This window comes from Symphalangus syndactylus, chromosome 13 (genome assembly GCF_028878055.3).
Source record: "Symphalangus syndactylus isolate Jambi chromosome 13, NHGRI_mSymSyn1-v2.1_pri, whole genome shotgun sequence".
NCBI lineage: Eukaryota > Metazoa > Chordata > Mammalia > Primates > Hylobatidae > Symphalangus > Symphalangus syndactylus.
In genome coordinates, this window is record NC_072435.2 from 115930564 (window position 1) to 115954595 (window position 24032).

At 50.3% G+C, this 24032-nt stretch overlaps 1 protein-coding gene across 12 annotated transcripts in view; it reads right to left on the bottom strand.

Moving 5' to 3' along the window:
- Positions 1 to 23768, bottom strand: part of PXN (paxillin) — a 57826-nt gene extending 34058 nt beyond the window's left edge. For 2 of the 12 annotated variants that reach the window (XM_063614655.1, XM_063614654.1), the window contains exons 1-2: positions 23599 to 23749; positions 23012 to 23106 (exon numbers count right to left, since the gene is read on the bottom strand). Coding sequence is in view for 9 of the 12 variants with exons in the window: in XM_055237153.2 (XP_055093128.1) it covers positions 23599 to 23611 (13 nt within the window). In the remaining 3 variants the exon portion in view is untranslated. Of the gene's footprint in view, positions 1 to 23011; positions 23107 to 23598 lie in introns of all 12 variants that reach the window. The other 10 variants (XM_055237148.2, XM_055237147.2, XM_063614656.1 and 7 more) reach the window with 9 other exon arrangements.
- Positions 23769 to 24032: the final 264 nt, after the last annotated feature.

Sequence of the window (24032 nt, forward strand, 5' to 3'; positions counted from 1 at the left end):
GACTCAGTCTCAAAAAAAAAAAAAAAAAAAAACTTAGCTGGGCGCAGTGGCGAACGCTTGTAATCCCAGCTACTCGGGAGGCTGAGGCAGAGAATTGTTTGAACCCAGGAGGCAAAGGTTGCAGTGAGCCGAGATCACGCCACTGCACTCCAGCCTGGGCGACAGAGCAAGACTCCGTCTCAAAACAAATAAATAAACAAAATAAAATAAAATAAATAATAAAAAAATAAAAAATCAAAGGAATAGTCCACAAGACTTTGCGGCTGGAGCATAGCCCCTTGAGGCTACTTAAGGTTTGAACTCACTGGGTGGCCTATCTGGCTTCCTTTGTGGGTGGGAAAGGGCAGCTCCAAGAGGTGGGCTCAGGGCATAGGAATGAGGCAGCTGGGAGGAAGTTGGGGACTGGGTGACTCTTTGGCTTGGTGCTGGGGAAGGAGGAGGAGGGGCATCACGTAGCAACAGAGCAAGAAGGAACAGGAGTGTGGCAGCCCCAGGCCCTGCAGATCTGGTCACACCTCTCCCCATGGAGCAGAGGAGGCAGGGGACATGAGCTGGAATGTGCAGATTTTCTCAAACGTGCACCACCGGAATGTGTCAGCAACACCAAGTGTGGGGCTGTGTAGCCCAGAGAGACTGACAGCATCGATTATCATGACTGAACTACAGATGGGATGAGCCACAAAGCACGCACAGATTAGTGAGGCTGAGGGAGTTCACAGGCAGGGAAACTAGCCATGGAGGAAGAAGATAACACGTTCTCAGACGAGAATGGGAAAAGGAGGGGAAGAAAAAAAACAATGTTTTCCCGACTTTTTTTTTTCTTTTTTTTCTTTTTTTTTTTTTTGAGACGGAGTCTCGCTCTGTGCAGGCTGGAGTGCAGTGGCGCAATCTCGGCTCACTGCAAGCTCCGCCTCCCGGGTTCACGCCATTCTCCTGCCTCAGCCTCTCCGAGTAGCTGGGACTACAGGCGCCCGCCACCACGCCCGGCTAATTTTTTGTATTTTTAGTAGAGACGGGGTTTCACCGTGGTCTCGATCTCCTGACCTCGTGATCCGCCCGCCTCGGCCTCCCAAAGTGCTGGGATTACAAGCGTGAGCCACCGCGCCCGGCCTTTTTCCCGACATTTTTGTTAACTTCTTTAAACTTTAAAAAAAAGAACGCGGCCAGGCGCAGTGGCTCACGCCTGTAATCCCACTAGTTTGGGAGGCTGAGGTGGATGGATCACGAGGTCAGGAGATAGAGACCATCCTGGCTAACACAGTGAAACCCCGTCTCTACTAAAAAATACAAAAAATTAGCTGGGCATTGTGGCGGGCACCTGTAGTCCCAGCTACTAGGGAGGCTGAAGCAGGAGAATGGCGTGAACCCGGGAGGCGGAGCTTGCAGTGAGCAGAGATCGCGCCACTGCACTCCAGCCTGGGCGACAGAGCGAGACTCCGTCTCAAAAAAAAAAAAAAAAAGAATGCTAGAAATATTATAGTAAATTTGTGGATAAATATAAAAGGTGGACTACATGGTACGGGTTTCATAATATATGTAGAAATAACACAAAAAACAGGAGGGGGAAATGGAAATATACTGTTCTTACATTATACGTGAAATGGTATGGTATGATTTGAAGGCAGATTGTGATTAATTTAAAACTGCAAACCACAGAGTGACCACTAAAATAATCAAACCAATGAAGTATAGCTAAATAAGCAAAGAGTGGAAATAAAATGGAACCCTAAAAAATACTCAATAAATCTAAAACAAGGCAAGAGACCAGACACAATGGCTCACACCTATAATCCCAGCACATTGGGAGGCCAAGGCAGGAGGATTGCTTGAGGCCAGGAGTTAGAGACCAGCCTGGGCAACACAGTGAGATTCCGTCTCTATAAAAATAAAAATAAAAAATTAGGCTGGGCACAGTGGCTCACGCCTTTAATCCCAGCACTTTGGGAGGCTGAGGTGGGCAGATCACTTGAAGTTAGGAGTTCGAGTCCAGCCTGGCCAACATGGTGAAACCCCATCTCTACTAAAAATACAAAAATTAGCTGGGAATGGTAGCGCATGCCTATTATCCCAGTTTCTCCAGAGGCTGAGGCATGAGAATCACTTGCACCTGGGAGGCAGAGGTTGCAGTGAGCCATGCACTCCAGCTTGGGGGACAGAGAAAGATTCTGTCTCAAAAAAAAAAAAAGAAAGAAAGAAAAAGAAAAGAAAAAAGAAAAATTTAGCCAGGCCAGGCACGGTGGCTCATGCCTATAATCCCAGCCCTTTGGGAGGCTGAGGCAGGCAGATCATGAGATCAGGAGATCGAGACCATCCTGGCTAACATGGTGAAACCCTGTCTCTACTAAAAATACAAAAAAGTAGCTAAGCGTGCCTGTAGTCTCAGCTACTCAAGAGGCTGAGGCAGGAGAATCACTTGAACCCGGGAGGCAGAGGTTGCAGTGAGCCAGGATTGCGCCCCTGCACTCCAGCCTGGGCAATAGAGTGAGACTCCGTCTTAAAAAAAAAAAAAAAGAAAAATGTAGCCGGGCATGTTAGCATATGCCTGTAATCCCAGCTACTTGAGAGGCTAAGGCAGGAGGATCACTTGAGCTTAGGAGTTTGACACTGTAGTAAGCCATGACTGCACCACTGCACTTCAGGCTAGGTGACAGCAAGACCCTGTCTCTGCAAAAAAAATTTAAAAAAGAAAAGAAGGCAATAAAAGAACAAACAGATGGCACAAATGGAAAACGAATGGCAACATGATAGACTTCAATCTAACCACATTGATAATTACTTTAAAATCTAAAAGGTTTATATACTCCAATTAAAAGGCAGAGATTGTCAGCCTGGGTAGAAATGCAGTATTTAATACATGCTATCTACAAGAAACATACTTTACATATAAAGACACAGATAGATTCAGTGTAAAGCAATGGAGAAAGATATACCATGCAAACACTAATATCAAGGCAGGCAGAGTGGCCCTTCGAGGGAGCCAGCTGGCAGCTGCCACTGAGCTCTGGTGTGCCCTCGCCTGCTCCCGAGTTGCCACTGTTTGCCCTCACCCCAGAACAAGTCAGCTAGGAAGCCACACCACAGCTGTGGTTTTCAGAGCCATCCGTGGAACTAGAGGTGGCAATTTATTAAATCAGAATTACCCTAGCCTGCCGCAACATCAAATCTCTGGAGAAGGTGTGTGCTGACTTGATCAGAGGTGCAAAGGAAAAGAATCTCGAAGTGAAGGATCAGTTCGGATGCCTACCAAGACTCTGAGAATCACTATAAGAAAAACGCCTCGTGGTGAAGCTTCTAGGACAAGGGATCGTTTCCAGATGAGAATCCGCAAGTGACTCACTGACCTGGATGGTCCTCCCGAGATTGCTAAGCAGATTGCGTCCATCTGTACTGAGCCGAGATTCAAGGTTAAAGTCACCACTGCAGATGTTTCAAGCAACTATTTTATTAAACAGAATAGCAGTTGTTTAAAAGAAAAAAAGAAAGAAAGTTGAAGTGCTTCTGTTAATATCAGACAAGGCAGACTTCCAGACAGGAATATTACCAGAGGTAAAGAGGGACATTTCATAATGATGAGTCAACTCGTCATGAAGATGTAATCATCCTAAATGTACACTCACTCAACGACAGAGCTCTAAAGTAGATAAAGCAAAAACGGCCAAAATTGAAAAGAAAAAGTGACAAATCCACAATCCTAGTTGGAAACTGGAGACTTTGACTCTCCAGTTGAGAAAGCTCAATAATTGAAAAAAAACTCTTCCAAAGGAAGCCAGGGGACGATATAAGCAAATAACCCAAGAGAGGTGAAGAGCAGGAGGACAGCAGGCTGCCAGACTGCTGGTCTGGGGAACATGAGGGACCCCAGCCTTTGCTCACGGTAGAAGAGGGGGCTGGTGGATGGCCACAGAGCAGGAAATGCTCCCTCCTCTGTGCACAGCCCACAGACCTTCCCCAGAGGGAAGCACGCCAGCTCACACCACACTTCTCCTGGGGTCATTTTCAGTCTCTGATAACCCTGGATAGGGGTCAGTGTTCAACAGCCCCTACTGCCCTCAGCAGACACCTGGTTGATTATGTTTCCTCAATTACTGCACCCCCAAGCGCACACCATATACGATCCACAGATGACTTTCACACACACACACACACACACACACACCAGACTGTCCCCTCTCTTCCCTCCTCCCCAGTGGCACCGCGTGGCATCACCCTCACTGGCAAGCAGGAATCAGAATAAAGTCTACAATGTGAGCAAAGAGCTGTATGGGACAGTCACTGAATCCAATCCCAGCTCCGCCATTAACCAGCAACTAACCTCGGGCAAGTTGCTCACCTCTCTGTGCTTCAGTGTCGTCATCTAGAATACCTACTTCAGAGGGCTGTTGTGAGGAAATGATAAGGGAATGCAAGGGAGGCATTTAGAACAGTGGCTGCCACAGAGTGAGTAACACTATATTAATGCTGGCAGTTATGGCCAGGTGCAGTGGTTCACGTCTGTAATCCCAAAACTTTGGGGGGCTAAGATGGATGGATCACCTGAGGTCAGGAGTTTGAGGCCAGCCTGGCCAACATGGTGAAACTCTGTCTTTACTAAAATTACAAAACTTAGTCAGGTGTGGTGATGCGCACCTGTGATCCCAGATATGTGGGAGGCTGAGGCACGTGAATTGCTTGAACCTGGGAAGCAGAGGTTGCAGTGAGCCAAGATTGCAACACTGCACTCTGGCCTGGTCGACAGAGCGATTCTCTGTCTGAAAAAATATCTATCTATCTATCTATCTATCTATCTATATAATTAAATAAAATTGTTAATTTTACACTGTGAATTTCACCTTAGTTTTAAAAAAATAACAACGAAGGGTATGCACATCATATCCATGCTTATATATTTATAAACGCATAGAAAATGATTGAGAAAGATGCACACCAAACTATTAATAATATTTACACCTGGTGAAGGAAAGGAAGAAGGAACTTTTGCTTCTGTAGCTTTTTTTTTTTCTTTTTACAATAAGCGTGTATCTTCTTTTTTTTTTTTTTTTTTTTTTAAATGAGACGGAGTCTTGCTCTGTCGCCCAGGCTGGAGTGCAATGGTGCCATCTTGGCTCACTGCAACCTCCGCCTCCTGGGTTCCAGCGATTCTCCTGCCTCAGTCTCCCGAATAGCTGGGATTACAGGTGCCCACCACTACTCTCGGATAACTTGTATTTTTAGTAGAGACGGGGCTTCATCATGTTGGTCAGGCTGGTCTTGAACTGCCGACCTCAGGTGATCCACCCGCCTCAGCCTCCCAAAGTGCTGGCTTATAGGCATGAGCCACCGTGCCCAGCCACATGTATCTTCTTTAACTTAAAAACTTTCATAAAAGTAGGCCAGGAGTGGTAGCTCATGCCTGTAATCTCAGCACTTTGGGAGGCCGAGGCAGGAGGATCACTTGAACCCAGGAGTTTGAGACCAGCTTGGGCAACATGGTGAAACCCTGTCTCTATAAATAATACAAAAATTAGCTGGGCATGGTGGCACATGCCTGTAGTCCCAGCTACTCAGGAGGCTGAGGTGGGAGGATCACCTAAGCCTGGAAGATTGGGGCTGCAGTGGGCCAAGATTGCGCCACTGTACTCCAGCCTGGGTGACAGCGCAAGACCCCGTCACAAAAAAACAAACAAACAAAAAAAGAAGTTAAGGAGAAAAACAACTTTTGCCGGGCACGGTGGCTCACGCCTGTAATCCCAGCACTTTGGGAGGCCGAGGCGGGCAGATCACGAGGTCAGATTGAGACCGTCCTGGCTAACACGGTGAAACCCCGCCTCTACTAAAAAATCCCCTAAAAAATTAGCCGGGCATGCCGGCAGGCGCCTGTAGTCTCAGCTACTCACTCAGGAGGCTGAGGCAGGAGAATGGCATGAACCTGGGAGGCGGAGGTTGTAGTGAGCCAAGATTGTGCCACTGCACTCCAGCCTGGGCAACAGAGCAAGACTCTGTCTCAAAATAAATAAATAAATAAATAAATAAATATCCACCATCCTGGCTAACACGGTGAAACCCCGTCTCTACTAAAAATATAAAAAATTAGCCAGGCATAGTGGCGGGCGCCTGTAGTCCCAGCTACTCGGGAGCTGAGGCAGGAGAACGGTGTGAACCTGGGAGGCGGAGCTTGCAGTGAGTCGAGATTGCGCCACTGCACTCCAGCCCGGGCAACAGAGCCAGACTCCGTATCAAAAAAAAAAAAAAAAAAAAAAATCCACAAAACCCCTTTTGTAATTGTGGTCTTAGATGGAAGCCCAATATATAAACAGAGAAAAAGTGAGCAGCTCTGACTGAAGAAGGTGACGGCCACAAACTCCCAACCATAGGAGGAAATGACATCCTAAGGATCCTTCCAGCTCTGGAAGCACAGGAGGAGTCTAAGAAAGAATGGATCAGTCCAGAAGCACAGAGGGGGAGTGCAAACTGATAATACCCAACAGGCCATGAGGAGGGAAAATCTCACAGACAGTCGAAGCAGGGAGAAGAGGAAGGACAGAGCCAGTATAGAGCCCAAGCCAGTGATGCCCAAAGGAGCTGTTACCAGCAATGCCCTCAATTGCCAGTGATCAGCCAATCAAGCATCCTCCAGGATAGTGACACCCCAGCCCCCATGCTTTGGCCAAAGTCAGGCAGATAACAGCTGTCTCCTGGTCACTGTTCCTGCTGCTCTACAGGCACAAACAGGATGTTTAGAAGCAGATGACCACAAGTGACCACAGGAAGCCATGACAACCGCCTCCAGGTGACGATCTTCTTCCCCAGCTTCTTTCCGGCTTGGCTGCCTCCGAAGACCAGACAAAAAGACTTCAAGTGCCAACTTCCAAAGAGAGAGAAGGGGGAGGAGTTCTTGGAAAGTTCAGGACATAGCAGAAGAGGCCATTTGAGGTGGTGAGGCAGGGAAGAAACGAGACCACCCAGCTATCCCAACAGCTACCTCACCTCAAAGACGCATTGAGGCTGATGATGCTAAGGAGGGGTGAAGAAACTGCACATCCACTGCTTGGGACAGAGGACCTTCCAAGACAGGCAGCATGTGACCAGGCAGGCTCAGGAGGGCTGCCAAGTCGGGTCTCTGAGGAGTGAGTGCAGTGTTCCAGGCATCACGACCACTCCTCCACACCCACCCCAGAGGAGCCCGTCCCACTCGGCTGTCCCAGAGCACATCAGTGATGAGAAACCGCCTTAGCCGGCCAGCCGAGCCAGGAGTACACAGGGGAAATGGCAAATCCAGAGGAAACCAAGTGCAGGCCATCGGACACTCCCATTTCCACCTAAGGAAGAGGAATGTTCCTGGAAACAGAGAGGGGACAAAGCTTGGCCAGGACTCTCTGAGCCACTTTAAACCTCCAACAGAGCCCAGGGTGGGTCCCACAGATCAACTGCCCCTAAAGGGGTACAGTCACTGGGCCAGCTTCATGACATGGCTGTGTCCACTCAGGGTACAACCACCAAGTTCACAGTCCAGAAAACCAACTCTCCTTTTTCCTACTGCTACTAGGAGCTGCAGGGACCAGACCACCCCATGAGGCTTTCTGGATTGCCTAGAGTGCTAGGAGAAGCCCAGGGCTGATCTGGGAGTGGATCTCAGCGCAGCTCCCTGTGGCAGCTCTCACTAATATTAGTGTTAGATGAGCGATTAGTATAAACCAAGCCACCAAGCCACCTCCTCCCCCACCACTTCCTCATGAAAGCCACCAAAGAGGCTCAGGGGAAATTAAAAGTCATATAACCAAAACCCAACTTAACACCACCAGCCCAGAGGTGTGGCCATTTCACCTCCACAGCAGAGTTCCAAACATTCTCTAACCCACGGCGCCATGAAGAGTCCTAAATCACATTCTTCCAGAAAATAACTGAAGTCAGATTCTTCGCCCAGGCCAAGCTAAGCAACCAAACAGGACCAACTGCACTAAGTGCCCACCACCAAGGCCACGGCAAATGCAGCCAACCTAAAGATGAAGTGGAGGCTTAAATTCGAAGAGTGGGCCGGGTGCAATGGCTCACGTCTGTAATCCCAACACTTTGGTAGGCCGAGGTGAGCAGATCACTTGAGGCCAGGAGTTCAAGACCAGCCTGGCCAACATGGCGAAACCCCATCTCTACTAAAAATACAAAAAATTAGCTGGGCGTGATGGCAGGTGCCTGTGATCCCAGCTACTCGGGAGGCTGAGGCAGGAGAATCGCTTGAACCCAGGAGGCGGAGGTTGCAGTGAGCTGAGATCACGCCACTGCACTCCAGCCTGGGCAACGGAACGAGACTCTGTCTCAAAAAAAATCAATTAATTAAAAAATAAATAAGGCCCGGCATGGTGGCTCATGCCTGTAATCCCAGCACTTTGGGAGGCCAAGGTGAGTGGATCACTTGAGGTCAGGAGTTTGAGACCAGCCTGGCGAACATGGTGAAACCCCACCTCTACCAAAACTACAAAAAATAGCCAGCATGGTGGCGCATGCCTGTAATCCCAGCTACTCAGGAGGCTGAGGCAGGAGAATCACTTGAACATGGAAGGCGGAGGCTGCAGTGAGCTGAGATCACGCCCCTGCACTCCAGCCTGGATGACAAAGCAAGACTCCATCTCAATAAATAAATAAACAAACAGGCCGGCGCGGTGGCTCACCCCTGTAATCCCAGCACTTTGGGAGGCGAGGCAGGCAGATCATTTGAGGTCAGGAATTCGAGACCAGCCTGGCCAACATGGTGAAACCCTGTCTCCACTAAAAATACAAAAATTAGCTGGGCATGGTTGTGGGCGCCTGTAATCCCAGATATTTGGGAGGCTGAGGCAGGAGAATCGCTTGAACCCGGGAGGCAGAGACTGCAGTGAGCCAAGATTGTGCCACTGTACTCCAGCCTGGGCAACAGAGTGAGACTTAGTCTCAAAAATAAATAAATAAACAAGCAAATAAATGCCAAGAGAATGATACCAAAAGCCAAACCCTCCACCCCAGGAGTTGTCAAGATTATTCCAAGAATGAACGATAACCGTCACCATTTACTGAGCACTTTGAAAGTATTTTGGGAAAGTATGTCAGGAAATGCACCTATTTCATGGATTAGGAGACCAAGGCTCAGAGTGTAAAGTGATCTGACAAGGTCACACAAGTAGTAGGTGACAGCATTGATACAGAACCAAGTGTGGCTGATGTCAGAGGCTGGGTTCTATGCCACCTCCCCACCCCGAAGCCAGAGTTAACTCAGGTTCTCCAGAGGAGGAAGTGGTTTGCTGCAGGCTCAGCATCACTGTGGGTGTCACAGTTCATATCCATTTAATCACCAACCACCATCAAGTATTTATTAAGTGACCATTAAGAACAGAGCAGTGCTTGGTGGCAAGAGATATTTGAAAGGCAGATAAAATCCCTGTCTTCAAGGAGCTTACGGGGCAGAGCGGGAGACAGAAGAAAGCCTAATTTACACAGATCTGTAAAATTTTACCTTAGTAGGAGGGTCAAACAGGCTGGTTAGTTTTATTGGGAAAAAAAGTCTTCTCAAAAAGGTGGATTTAGCTAAGATTTTAAAGGCAGAGGGTAAGGTGAGTCAGGAGAAGGCTATTTTCTGCAACTTGAACCAAGATCTAGACTCAAGGCAGAACTGAGTGGTTGGCATGGTCAGAAGTCAAATGTAATTCAGAGACTGCAGTACAAGATACCCCCTAGATCTGGCAACTGCATTTGTCATTAAATATTGAGCACAGAGCGTTCTTAGAATCCCCCAAAGCAGGGGCCAAGTAGGAATATGTATGAGGCAAGTGAGACCCAACGTAGGCAACAGAGAGGGTCAAATACAAGGCTGGAGCTATTGAGGTTAACCAAGCGGTGACACCGAGTACACGCATCCCATGAAGCCAGATCTGATTTTTCAAAAGAAACGACATGTAATGAAACTCCGTCTCTACTAAAAATACAAAAATTAGACAAGCATGGTGGCGGGCACCTGTAATCCCAACTACTCAGGAGGTTGGGGTAGGAGAATTGCTTGAACCCAAGAGACGGAGGTTGCAGCTGAACCGAGATCGTGCCACTGCACTCCAGCCTGGGTGACGCAGTAAGACTCTGTCTCAAAAAAAAAAAAAAGGAATGACATGGACTTTTTGGTGTAATCTCCTGATGTTTTAAATGTTGGCAACTAATTTGGAATATTTTAAATACCATGGAGACCAAGCAACAAGGGTCTGCAGACCAAATCTGACCCGTAGATTTCTGATTTCTACCTTGAGGTTTCCCATATGAAAAACCAGAAAGAAGGCCAGGCATAGTGGCTCACGCCTGTAATCCCAGCTCTTTGGGAGGCCAAGGCAGGTGGATCACCTGAGGTCAGGAGTTTGAGACCAGCCTGACCATTACAGTGAAACCCCATCTCTACTAAAAATATGAAAAGTAGACAGGCATGATGGCACGTGCCTGTAGTCTCAGCTACTCGGGAGGCTGAGATAGTAGAATTGCTTGAACCCCAGAGGCGGAGGCTGCAGTGAGCTGAGATCACGCCACTGCACTCTAGCCTGGGTGACGGAGCGAGACTCCATCTTAAAAAAAAAGAAAAAAGAAAAAAGAGACTGGGCTAGTTGTGGGAAGACCCACCCAAGGTTCAGGTTCTTGCATCATTGCCTGTGGTAACACTGGGTGTGTTCCCTTCCCCTAACTCCTCTGGGCTTCAGTTTAGCTTCCTCATTAATAATATGAAGACAAATACTATCTACCTCAAAGGGTGGCTATCAGAACCATATAAAAAATGATCGTGAATGGACAAATAATTAAAATGTGGTTTATACATCCATTGTATATAGACACAATGAATTTTTCAGCCTTAAAAAGGGAGATTCTACCAATTTGCCACAGCATGAAAGGACATGCTAAGATAAGCCAGACACAACAAGAAAAACATTGCGTGATCTCACTTGTATGTACTATATACATATATTTATTTATTTATTATTTTACTTATTTTTGAGATGGAGTCTTGCTCTGTCCCCCAAGCTGGAGTGCAGTGGCGTGATCTTGGCTCATTCCAGCCTCCACCTCTTGGGTTCAGGCGATTCTCCTGCCTCAGGCTCCCAAGTGGCTGAGACTATAGGCCCGTGCCACCACGCTCGGCTAATTTTTGTATTTTTGGTAGAGACGGGGTTTCGCCATGTTGGCCAGGCTGGTCTCGAACTCCTGACCTCAGATGATCCACCCACCTCAGCGTCCCAAAGTGCTGGGATTACAGGTGTGAGCCACCACGTCCAGTCCAATATATATATTTATATATCTATAAAGAGGTCAAATACAGAGATCGTGAATGAAACAGTAGTTACTATGGGTGGAAGTGGGGAATGGGGAGATGTGGGTCAAAGAATACTAAGTAGCAGATACATGGGATGCACAAGTTTAGAAATCTAATGTATGACATGAGGGTTGAAGTTAAGAAAATCATACTCGGGATTTCGGATTTTCGTTACATAAGTAGATTTAGCTGCTCTTGGCACACAGGAAAGTAACTGTGAGATGACTGATAGTTAATCTGCTTCACTTTAGTAACCACCTTACTATCTATATGTATCCTATAACAACACGTTGTAAACCTCGAATATACACAATAAGGTTTAGTGGTTCTTTTGTTTTTGTTTTGTTTTTTTTGAAATGGAGTCTCGCTCTGTCACCCAGGCTGGAGTGCAATGGTGTGATCTCGGCTCACTGCAACCTCCGCCTCCTGGGTTCAAGAGATTCTCCCGCCTCAGCCTCCTGAATAGCTGGGATTACAGGCACACGCCACCACGCCCAGCTAATTTTTGTAGTTTTAGTAGAGACGGGGTTTCACCATGTTGGCCAGGCTGGTCTCGATCTCTTGATCTCAAGCTCCGCCTGCCTTGGCCTCCCAAAGTGCTGGGATTACAGGTGTGAGCCACAATGCCTGGCCTAAGGTTTAGTTTTTTAAAAAATAAAGAAGCACATGAAAATATTTCCTCAAGCTTAATGTGCTACACAGATGCCCATTATCTAATACAGGCCCAGAGAAGAGAGGGGGCGCTAACAGAGAACAGGCAGTAGATGGGGCCTGGGAGAGTGAAAAGGAAATGAGAAGGGAGTAGATGAGAAGGGAGAGTGGAAAGGAAGTGAGTTGAGTCTCTGCTGGTGTGCAGACCGGAAGAATCTGGACAATAGAATTCACGTCAGGGGTGGAAATATAAATTTGGGAGTCGCCAGCACACAGGTTATAAAAGAGGTCATGCAGTTGATTAACTGACCGAGGTGCATAGGAGAAAAAGAAGGAGTTCAGAGAAATCCTTTGGGGAAACACCCAGGTGCACCTCCACTCAGGGATCAGAGGAGACTTGGGAAAAGAAGGTGGAAGGGTCTCTGGAGAAGCAAGCGGAGCTTAAGGAAGGGAGAAAAAAATATGCAGCTAAAGGGTGAGACAGGTGTCTCAGCAAAAGAGCAAACGTGGAAGAATGGGTCAGGCTGTGTTAAAATTTAAAAAGGAGCAGGCCAGGCGAGGTGGCTCACACCTGTATTCCCAGCACTGGGAGGCCGAGGCAGGCAGATCACGAGGTCAGGAGTTCAAGACCAGCCTGGCCACTATGATGAAACCCCCGTCTCTACTAAAGCCACAAAAATTAGCCGGGCGTGGTGGCGGGTGCCTGTAGTCCCAGCTACTCAGGAGGCTGAGGCAGAAGAATCACTTGAACCCGGGAGGCGGAGGTTGCAGTGAGCCAAGATCGTGCCACTGCATTCCAGCCTGGGTGACAGAGCAAGACTCCGTCTCAAAAAAGATAATAATAAATTTAAAAATAAATAAAATAAAAAGGAGCAAAGTAAAAAAGTTAGTAAGAGCAGGTCGGGCACAATGGCTCACACCTGTAATTCTAACACTTTGGGAGGCCGAGGTGGGCGGATCACCTGAGCTCAGGAGTTCGAGACCAGCCTGGCCAACATGGCAAACAAAACCCCATCTCTACCAAAAATACAAAATTAGCCAGGCATGGTGGTGTGTGCCTGTAATCTCAGCTACTGCGGGGGGGTGGGGGGGGGCAGTGCGGAGGCAGGAGGATCGCTTGACCCTGGGAGACAGAGGTTGCAGTGAGCCGAGATCATGCCACTATACTCCATTCTGGGCGGCAGAGCAAGACTCTCTAAAAAAATAAAACAAAAAACTGAAGTTAGTAAAAGCAGAAAAGTAAAAAGAGGGAAACAGGCAAGACTCATGGTGGCTCACACTTACAATACCAGCACTTTGGAAAGCCAAGGCAGAAGGATTGCTTGAGGCCAGCAGTTCGAGACCAGCCTGAGAAACATAATGAGACTCCGGCTGTATAAAAAATAAAAAATTGGCCAGGCATGGTGGCACGTGCCTGTAGTCCCAGCTGCTCAGGAGGCTGAGGCAGGAGGATCGCTTGAGTTGGAGGTTACAGTGAGCTGTGATCAGATCACTGTACTTCATCCTGGGCAAGAGAACAAGACCCTGTGAGAAAAGAGAAAGAAGAGAAGAGAAAGAGAGGAGAAAAAGGGAACCAGAAGAAAAAGGAGGGCCAGGTGGACCTGCAGATGGGGACCTTGGGGCCACATGGGGCCACAGCCATCTACACTGACAGAAGATGATGGCCATGAGGTATAAAAGGGGGTGGAAAGATGGGGACGTGGGGGGTGGAGTAAAGCATGAGCAAATAGAGGCCATCCTTGAGGATCTGTCTACTATGTGCTAAGCACCTCACTCAGTCTCCCAACAATGTGGCAGGCAGGCATTGTGCCCATTTCATAGCCTGCTTTCAATAGGGTTTTTTGTTTTGTTTTGTTTTTTTTGAGACGGAGTCTCGCTCTATCACCCAGGCTGGAGTGCAGTGGCCTGATGTTGGCTCACCGCAACCTCCGCTCCCAGGTTCAAGCAATTCTTCTGCCTCAGCCTCCCGAGTAGCTGGGATTACAAGCATACGCCACCACGTCCAGCTAATTTTGTATTTTAGTAGAGATGGGGTTTCTCCATGTTGGTCAAGCTGGTCTCGAACTCCCAACCTCAGGCCTCAGGTGTTCCACCTGCCTCGGCCTCCCAAAGTGCTGGGATTACAGGCGTGAGCCACTGCGCCTGGCCTCAGTAGGGTTTTTATGTTGTTAGAAGAGGCCAAAGTCTCCAAGGCTTATTCAAAATGATACGCACGGCCGGGCGCGGTGGCTCACGCTTGTAATCCCAGCACTTTGGGAGGCCGAGGCGGGCGGATCACGAGGTCAGGAGATCGAGACCACGGTGAAACCCCGTCTCTACTAAAAATACAAAAAATTAGCCGGGCGTGGTGGCGGGCGCCTGTAGTCCCAGATACTCGGAGAGGCTGAGGCAGGAGAATGGCGTGAACCCGGGAGGCGGAGCTTGCAGTGAGCCGAGATCGCGCCACCGCACTCCAGCCTGGGTGACCGAGCGAGACTCCGTCTCAAAAAAAAAAACAAAAACAAAAACAAAATGATACGCGCAGACCGGGATCCAGAAGAGAATCGGCCTGAAGTTCCACCCACCTTGCTCCAGCTCACCCAGAGTTCTACGATTCAAAACAGCTGGAAATGTGTGCCCTGCTCTCCCCAACAAGAAAACAGAACAGAACATGGCTGTTTCTGCCAAGCGAATTCTGAATAAGCTGCATTCCATTTCATTAAAACAATTACCTGAGCTCCAGCCAAGAATTACATAAAGCTTCCTCCCAGCACCACCCCCTCCCCCATAAAACACACATCATGCTGCTTTCAAATAGGCAGAGTGAAGCTCTGAGCCCTTGGTAGAAGACCTCATAGTCCTCGCCAAGTGGCCAGCCTCGGCATCTCTGCATGCTGACATAGATGACATGAGGCTGAAAGGAGACCTTGGCATGAAGCCCTCCCCTCATGAGAGCCTGCTGGCTGCCTGAAATGTTTCCAGTAGGCACCAGGGCCCTCACCTCTGCCTCAGAGCCAAGAGGGCCACTGGTGCCAGAATCCAGCTATTTCCCCAAAACAGACTGGAGGTCCAAGAGGGCCAGCTTTGAGTCAGCACAAAGTAGACAGGAGGGACCAAGGGAGTGGGGATTCCAGGAGAGGGAGCCTGAAGGCTGGAAAACTGGATGGTCAGACTTGAGCTACAAGCAAAAGCCCGGAGACACTCAGCCATCACTGCCCACAGGTTAATGGTGTTCCACTGGCCACAGATAAGCAGTTCATGATGTGAGGCAAAAGGCATCTCCTCCCCTCCTACAGGCCTCAAGCTGCCCAGAGACTGTTCCCTGAATTGTGTAAAGCCTTGCTGTGGCCGGGCGCCGTGGCTTACACCTGTAATCCCAGCACTTTGGGAGGCCAAGCTGGGCGGATCACCTGAGGTCAGGAGTTCAAGACCAGGCTGGCCAACATGGTGAAACCCCATCTCTACTAAAATCACAAAAATTAGTCAGACGTGATGATGCACGCCCGTAATCCTAGCTACTGGGGAGGCTGAGGCATGAGAATCACTTGAACCTGGGAGGCAGAGGTTGCAGTGAGCCAAGATCACGCCATCACACTCTAGCCTGGGTAACAGAGTAAGACTCCACCTCAAAAAAAAAAAAAAAAAAAAAAAAAAGTCTTGCTCTGCATCCCATCAGCCTGGACAACTCATCTCAAACTCCAACAGAGTTCAGCATCTCACATGCTTCAACCCTGGTCTGATTAATGTTATCATGCTCAGATAACTCATGGGGCTGCCTCCACACCTATGGACACACACTGTCTCTGGGCCTGTCTTTTTTCTGCACAGGTCACAGCACTGTGCTCCCCATTTCCCAGCTGATAGTCAGCAGTCACTGTCACCTGAGGCCCCCCCAGCTCCTGTCTGCTCACCCAGTCCTCCCACCACCTGCGCAATCACAGGAGACCAACAGTCATTCAGGCGAACCATTGGCAGGTGCAGGCCAGCACCTAGGCCCAACAACTCCAAGCCCACCACGGAAAAGCAGGGTTTCCTTACTTTTCTCCAACTTTTCATTATAAAAATGTCTAAGCACACAGAGAAGTTGAGAGGCCCATGTACTCTCACTTAGATTGAATGGCTGTCATTGTTTTACCATTTTGTGTAAATGCATGGCCCTTGTGCTCTCTGCCCTTTATGTGTGTATCCTTTTTTTCATTATATCATTTAAAACTAAGTTGAGCTGGGCACAGTGGCTCACGCCTGTAATCCCAGCACTTTGGGAGGCCGAGGTGGGTGGATCACTTGAGGTTGGGAGTTCGAGACCAGCCTGACCAACATGGAGAAACCTGGTCTCAACTAAAAATACAAAAATTAGCCAGCCGTGGTGGTGCACGCCTGTAATCCCAGCTACTCGGGAGACTGAGGCAGAAGAATCGCTTGAACCCGGGAGGCGGAGGTTGCAGTGAGCTGAGATCGTGCCACTGCACTCCAGCCTCGGCAACAAGAGCAACACTCTGCCTCAAAACAAAAACAAAAACAAAAACAAAAACAAAAACAAAATAAAACTAAGTTGAGGCCAGGTGGGGTGGCTCACACCTGTAATCCCAGCACTTTGGGAGGCTGAGGCGGGTGGATCACCTGAGATCAGGAGTTGAAGACCAGCCTGACCAGTATGGTGAAACCCCACCTCTACTAAAAATACAAAAATTAGCCAGGTGTGGTGGCATGCACCCATAGTCCCAGCTACTCAGGAGGCTGAGACAGGAGAATTGCTTAAGCTCAGGAGGCGGAGGTTGCAGTGAGCCGAGATCGTGCTGCTGCACTCCAGCCTGGGTGACAGGGCAAGACTCCTCCTCCTCAAAAAAAAATAAAATAAAAAAATAAGTTGCAAGACATCATGACACTTCACTCCTAAATACTTTAGAATGCACCTAACAATAACAATATGCTCCCATAAAACCACAATACCACAATCACACAAGAAATAAGCATTAAAAGGCCATCTTTAAGGGAAGATTTGGCCACTGGGGTTCCACTGGGCCTGGCCAACCGCATGTTCTGTCTACCACTGGCCCAGCATCCAAGGCCTCCCTGGAGAGGCCAACCCTGAGCACCACTGTTAGGCAATCGGTTAGTTAGTTGGAAGACTTATCAGGATATGAATGTACACTCAAGGCCAGATATGAGACTCCCAACAAGACCCAGACTGCAAAAGGCAGAGTGGACCCCGTGAGGCTGCAGATGGAGTCTCATGGCCCCTCCCAGGTGAGGAGGGCACCCTGAAGCCATTTCCATGACTTGCTTTGCGAACATTTCTGAGAAAACTCAGCTTCCTGATTCTTTCTCTTCCTCTCCCTCTCCCATAGGACATCCTTCATTCTCCACCATAAAGTTTTTTTTTTTTTTCCGAGACGGAGTCTCGCTCTGTCGCCCAGGCTGGAGTGCAGTGGCGCAATCTCTGCTCACTGCAAGCTCCACCTCCCGGGTTCACGCCATTCTCCTGCCTCAGCCTCTCCGAGTAGCTGGGACTACAGGCGCCCGCCACCACGCCCGGCTAATTTTTTGTATTTTTAGTAGAGACGGGGTTTCACCGTGGTCTCGATCTCCTGACCTCGTGATCCGCCCGCCTCGGCCTCCCAAAGTGCTGGGATTACAAGCGTGAGCCACCGCGCCCGGCCCACCATAAAGTTTTCAACAACTCCCTCCTCTGGATATGGGAAAGACAAGGAGCATGTTCGGGTGCAGTGGGGCTGGGGGCGCAGGAAGGCTTCTGATTCCTGAGCAGAGGAGGTGGGAAGGGACCACAGGGGACCTGCCCTAGGTCCTCCTTGGCAGTGGTGCTGTAAGCTCACTGCTCTGTCTCAAGAGTAACAGGTGACTGGAGAGGTGACCAGGGAGGGAGGAGTGGGGCCTCCCCTGCAACAGGAGACACACCCCCCAGGACCCTGCATCCCATCCTGAGTGTGTGTCCCTAAGAAAGAACAAAAAGGCCAGGTGTAGTGGCTCACACCTGTAATGCCAACACTTTGGGAGGCTGAGGCGGGGGAATCACCTGAGGTCGGGAGTTCGAGACCAGCCTGACCAACATGGAGAAACCCCATCTCTACTAAAAATACTTAGCTGGGCATGGTGGCGCATGCCTGTAATCCCAGCTACTTGGGAGACTGAGGCAGGAGAATCGCTTGAACCTGGGAGGCGGAGGTTGTGGTAAACTGAGATCATGCCATCGCACTCCAGCTTGGGCAATAAGAGTGAAACTCCATCTCAAAAAAAAAAAAAAAAAAAGAAAAGAAAGAGAAGAAGCTGCAGAGAACAGGGAAATGACAGACGTGGAAGACAACAGAGAACAGCGGGGGCAGAAAAATGTTAGTGTCCTAGAAACAGAAAACAGTCAAACCAATGGGCAACCTATATCAGATGCAGTATTATGAAAAGAAGTGTAAAGAATGCACCAGGCACAATGGCTCACGCCTGTAATCCCAGCACTTTGGGAGGTTGATGTGGGCACATTGCTTGAGGCCAGGTGTTCAAGAACAGCCTGGGCAACATGGTGAAACCCTGTCTCCACAAAAAAATTTTAAAAATTAGCAGGGCGTTGCAGCATGCACCTGTAGTCCCAGCTACTCGGGAGGCTGAGGGAAGAGGATCACTTGGGCCTGGGAGGCGGAGGCTGCAGACACTATCTCAAAAAAAAAAACAACACAAAAGTGTACAAAACAGTTGGCTGCAAGTCCTGCTCAGCAGCCAGACCACCTGGATTCAAATCCTAGCACTGCCATTCACTAGTTGTAGAACTTGGGCAAGTGGGCTCACCTCTCTGTGTCTCGGTTTCCTCACTTATAAAACAGGTAGTGGTAATACTACTACTAATAAAACCTGCCTCATATGGCCAGCTTGATCCAAACAAACAATGCATGTAAGGTGCCCAGCACAGTGCCTGCACATAATAAGTGCTCAATAAATATTATGGGAAAAAGTTCTGTAAACACTGTAAAAAAGAAAAGTGCCGCCGGGCGCGGTGGCTCGCGCTTGTAATCCCAGCACTTTGGGAGGCTGAGGCGGGTGGATCACGAGGTCAGGAGATCGAGACCACGGTGAAACCCCGTCTCTACTAAAAATACAAAAAAAAAATTAGCCGGGCGTGATGGCAGGCGCCTGTAGTCCCAGCTACTCGGAGAGGCTGAGGCAGGAGAATGGTGTGAACCCAGGAGGCAGAGCTTGCAGTGAGCCGAGATTGCGCCACTGCACTCCAGCCTGGGCGACAGAGCGAGACTCCGTCTCAAAAAAAAAAAAAAAAATAAAATAAAAAAAAAAAAAAAGAAAAGTGCTCCCCCAGGCCGGAGTACAGTGACGCGATCTCGGCTCACTGCAATCTGCGCCTCCCGGGTGCAAGCGATTCTCCTGCCTCAGCCTCCTGAGTACCTGGAAATACAGGCTCGCGCCACCACGCCCAGCTAATTTTTGTATTTTTAGTAGAGATTGGGTTTCACCATGTTGGCCAGGCTGGTCTTGAACTCCTGACCTCAAATGATGCACCCACTTCGGCCTACCAAAGTGCTGGGATTACAGGTGTGAGCCACCATGCCCAGCAGATTTTGTTATTATTAATGAAGGCACTGAGACTAGGACAACCCCGGGAAAGGCTGCAATGAGACTGGAAGTTTATTTAACCTCTGGAGCGAGGTAAAGACCCAAGAGAAGCTTCAGAGTCAGATACTCCATGCACAATGACTAAATAGGACAGGAGGGCTGCTCAGTGGCCCACCAATAACTCTGGCCTTCCATCAGCCTCTCCAGCCAAGGGTACACCCAGTCTCTTCAATGCATGACTATCACTAGGGAAGCTGGAAAAAAGGAATACTGAGATATTCCCTCAAAAGACCTTGAACCCATAGTGACAGGGCTTTGGGTTCCAGTAGGCTGAGCCTTTCTCCATCAAGCTATGTCCGCCCAGGCAGCAGACAGCTTCACGTATCAGAAAGGGTACCTGCTGAAGAATCAAATACACCAGGGTTTGAATCCCAGTTCTGCCCCTTACTAGCACAAAGCCCAGGAGAAGGTCTGGCACTGATGCAGAGCCCACCAGGAGGGCACCATCGCTGCATGGATAAATGCCGCCCCTGCCACAGGCCCAGCAGCTGGGTGCCCTGACTCTGCCCTAACACACAGAGGGACCATAGACAGGAAAGCCCAAAGTCCAGACTTTCCATGGAAACAGGGAGGCTCCATAGCTCCCAATGCCGCAGGCAACTCCTCTGCCCCCCTAGCACTACCCCCAAGGACAATGAGGCACTGTTTTCCAAAGGGTCAAGACTGCTGAGAAGTTGAAAGAAGACATGTCCAGATTCCAGCAGCAACTGGGCACTGCCAACAGCTGGCTGTTCCCCCTGCTAGAGGATGGGAAGGCAAAGCTACTGAGTCTTGCACTGGACACACCCTTTGCCATTTCCTGGGAAGGGCCCCTAGGGCAGAGATTGTTAAAGGTATCTATCAATTACTCAGCAGGCCCCAAGGCTTATCCCCCTGGTTAGTCACCAGCACCTACCACCTTATGATGGTTAAGATAACCGGATCTGGAATTGGATGACCCTGGGTTCAAATCCCAGTACTACCACTAAACTTCCCTGAGCTCAGGTTTCCACATCTATAAAGTGGAGGGAAAACACCTCCCTTTCTGAAAGGTTGTGATACAGCTCATAAAGTGCTGAGTACAGCGCCTGTCTCCCATGAAGCGCACGTGATCATGATTAGACCACAGTTGTGGTCAAAGCCCCCACCAAGTACACTGAGAACATGAACAGAAGGAGAGCAAGCAACCGGGTTAGAAAACACAGTCAGAGTGCATCTCAGTGTTGTGGGAACTCTGTCCAGGAAACTCCGGCCAGAACTCGAACAGAGCGAACTCTGGGCCAAACCAGCATCTAAACAGTAATAAGAAAAGCCACCAAGCAGCCACCCCAAAGCACAAAGTGGAGAGAACACACAGGGAAGGGCAGAACACGCTGTGTTGATATTTTTCTGCTCAGAGAGCTATAAATTTGTAACTTATTAAGCAGCACATGGCGAGTCTGTCATTGGCAACTACGGGGAGGAGAAGAGTTCCCCATTTTTTATTAGACCAAAAAACAAAGTCACAGAGGAGGTGATGCACCCTCTGGCCTTGCTACCGGACACACCATAAACTCTCCCCTGTGTTAGGGACAAGGAGGCACACGGCTGAGAGCACGCTCAGGAGAAAAATAAAAACAAGAGGTCTGGGCTTTGTGTCCACCCTAACTAAGGAAAACAGCTGAAGGGCAGCGTGCTGAGCCGCCATCCAGACAGCTGACGGGGCCCCAGTGCAGAGGCAAATTCCTCTCCCCTCCTGCACACCCCATTCCTCCCACCCCGGGCTCCGGTCAGCCAGGCGTGGCTTGCCCCTTGGGAGCTCAGGCCAAGGAAGTCGGGCAGCCCGGATGTAAGCAACTGGGAGTCTATGGTAGAAAGCAGCAGAAGTTACAGGTGACTGCCATCACCCAGTGGCAACCCCTCATTCAAGTGCCGTTACCTCCTGCCCAGGAAAAAAAGGCTTCTCAGTATACAAGAGCCTCAGATCTAGGAGCTAGGAATTAGGCTTCCAGTTATGGTTTTGTCATTTCATGGCTGTGCAGCCTTGGGCAAGAGAATCAGCCTCTCTTAGTCTCAGCTTTCTCAATCTGTAAAAAGGCAGGTAGTCATGACAGCATTGGCTTTAAGGCGGCATCTGATAAAAGGGTTGTTGTGAGAATACCACAAATCCAGGTACAGGAAGTACTCCACAAACAGCTATTTAAATCCCTACAATCCCCTCTCCCATATACAGTACTCTCTTTCCTTTCAGAACTCAGTTTCCTGGCCCTAAATGGAAGACTGTCAGAAGACAGGAATTCTGGATTTCGATGGCGAGCTCTACAAAGACTTTCTCAGTCCTTGAAACAGCACTGGGACTGCCGAGAAGCAACTGAACTGCACCAGCATTTCAGAAACTGTAATCCCAGTTCCCACTGGGAAAGCACTGAGACTCTTAGATCCTGGTTCAAAGAACATCCCCCAGCCTCCTTCCAGCTGAGCTATTTTTATGTGAAAAAAAAAAAAAAAAAAAATACCTGCCTGGAAGCCATGCCAACCTTGAGCACACTGGAAAAATGGGTGCCAAGCCTGACCCAAAGGCAGAACCATGCTTGGCAGCCATCTCACTCTGCAAAACAGGCAGGACCCTACACCACCCCCAGCTCCAGGATCTCGGGGGCACCCTGATCCCAAAAGGAAGCTGGAGGGGAGCAGTCAAGTCCAGCGCCTACAAATAGCCAGTCTTAACTTAGTGCCCGGCGCTGCTTGGTCGAGGTCCATCAGTCCTGTCTGCTGAATCTGCTCCTCAGAGCCTGGGACAGAGGAAGCATCAGTGGTCACACAAGCCACCCACAGTCCAGAGAGGAAAGACAAGGCTCCTACAGAGAAGAAACGTTGCCCCCCTCCTCACCTCCCAAGCTCAGGGCCCTCCAGCTACAGGCGTGAAGGGGAGGGAGAGACAGCGAATCCTCCCACTCCTTCGTTTGCACCACCCAAGGCATTCCTAGAACCCTGGCACCAACCCCCTTGGGTTTAGAGTCGGCTTCCAGGAGATACTTTCTTTCCCCCAACACCAGATCAAGACGAGACTGAAAAGAGTAGCCTTGGGGCTCCAATAACAGGAAAACAGGAAAACTCTGTTCTGGGCATCCTGTCCTCTTTTACCTGCGTGGCTTCCAGCAGGGCCTGACGCCGAGAGGGTGGAGGGGACCCTGCTAGCCAGGACACGTTCAGGGATGGTCGTACCTTGGGGCCCACCTCCCACCTCATTCCCCTGGCATTTCACCAGAATCTGGGGGTGGGGAGAGAATCAGGACTCCCAAATTACCGTTCTAGACTTAGATACCATGGAAGACGGACTGGTCTGTGAATTGAGGGGCTGGTCCACAGAGTGGGGAGGGCAGTGAGAGAAAATGAGTGATGGGTCCTTGAAACGGGGTGACCAGATTTGAGGTGGGGGGTCAGGACAGCAGGCAGACTGGGAAACTTGTCTTTGAAATGGGGGTGTGGTCATCACACGCTCACCTCTAGCTTTTGCCTCTGACTTGTGAAATGAAAGGGGTGGGCTCCGAGGGGTTATCCCTGAAGGCGGGTGCCAGTCTGTGAAGTAGGGGGCGGCCCTGGAGGGACGGGAGCAGGTCGAGGAAATAAGGGAGCAGCTCATGAGATCGGGCAGCTGCTCCCCGAGTTGGGCGGTCCATCTGTGAGGTGGGGGTGGGGAGAGGTCTGCGAGGTGAGGGTCCCGTAGCTGACGAGGTGGTCTGCCGCAGGAAGTCTCGTCCCAGCAGCGGACGGGGTGGGTCCCTGAGGCGGGGGCTGGTCCCTGGGGCCCTTCTGGGAGATGGGGGTGGGTCCCCGAGGTCGGGGGTCCAGAGGTGAAGCCGTCCCAGACGGGGGGTGGCTGCTGTGCGGTCGGTGCCGGGGCCTGCCTGGCCCGGGACTGAGGCCCGGTTAGAGATCCCGGCCCCGTGGAGCCCCGTCCGGCAGGGACGGGAGCTGAGGCCGGGGCCGCAGAGGGTGAGATTCCGCGGCCCCCGCCGCTCGCTGGCGCCCGCCTGGCCCCGAGCTGGGCGCCTCTCGCCTCCTCCTCCCTCGGCCTCCCGCTCACTCACCGAGGTCGTCCATGGCCGGACCACAGGCGCCGGCTCAGGGTCGCGCTAGCTGCCCGTCCCGGGGCCGCTCCTCTATGCCCCGCAACTTTTCCGCCGCGAGCCTCGGCCCGGAACGGAACGCGCCGCCGCCGCGCGCGCCCGCGCCCGCGCCCGCCGCGCGCCCCGCCCCCGGCCGCCCCCTTGTGCACGCGCGCCCCGCCCCCGGACACCCCCGCGAGCTTGCTGGTCCCGCCCCCGCCGCGAGCCCTGGCAGTGGGTGTCTCTGGGCGGGGCGGTGGCGCCCCCTCGCGGCTAAGCGGGCAGGTGGGCGGCTCCCAGGCCTCCAGCCACTCCCATCCATCTTTCTGTCCCTCTCAAAGTCACTTGCCTGACCCTGCGGATGACAAATCCGTCCACAGTCAGCCATGTGTCTGTGCATTCGTCAGCCACTCGGT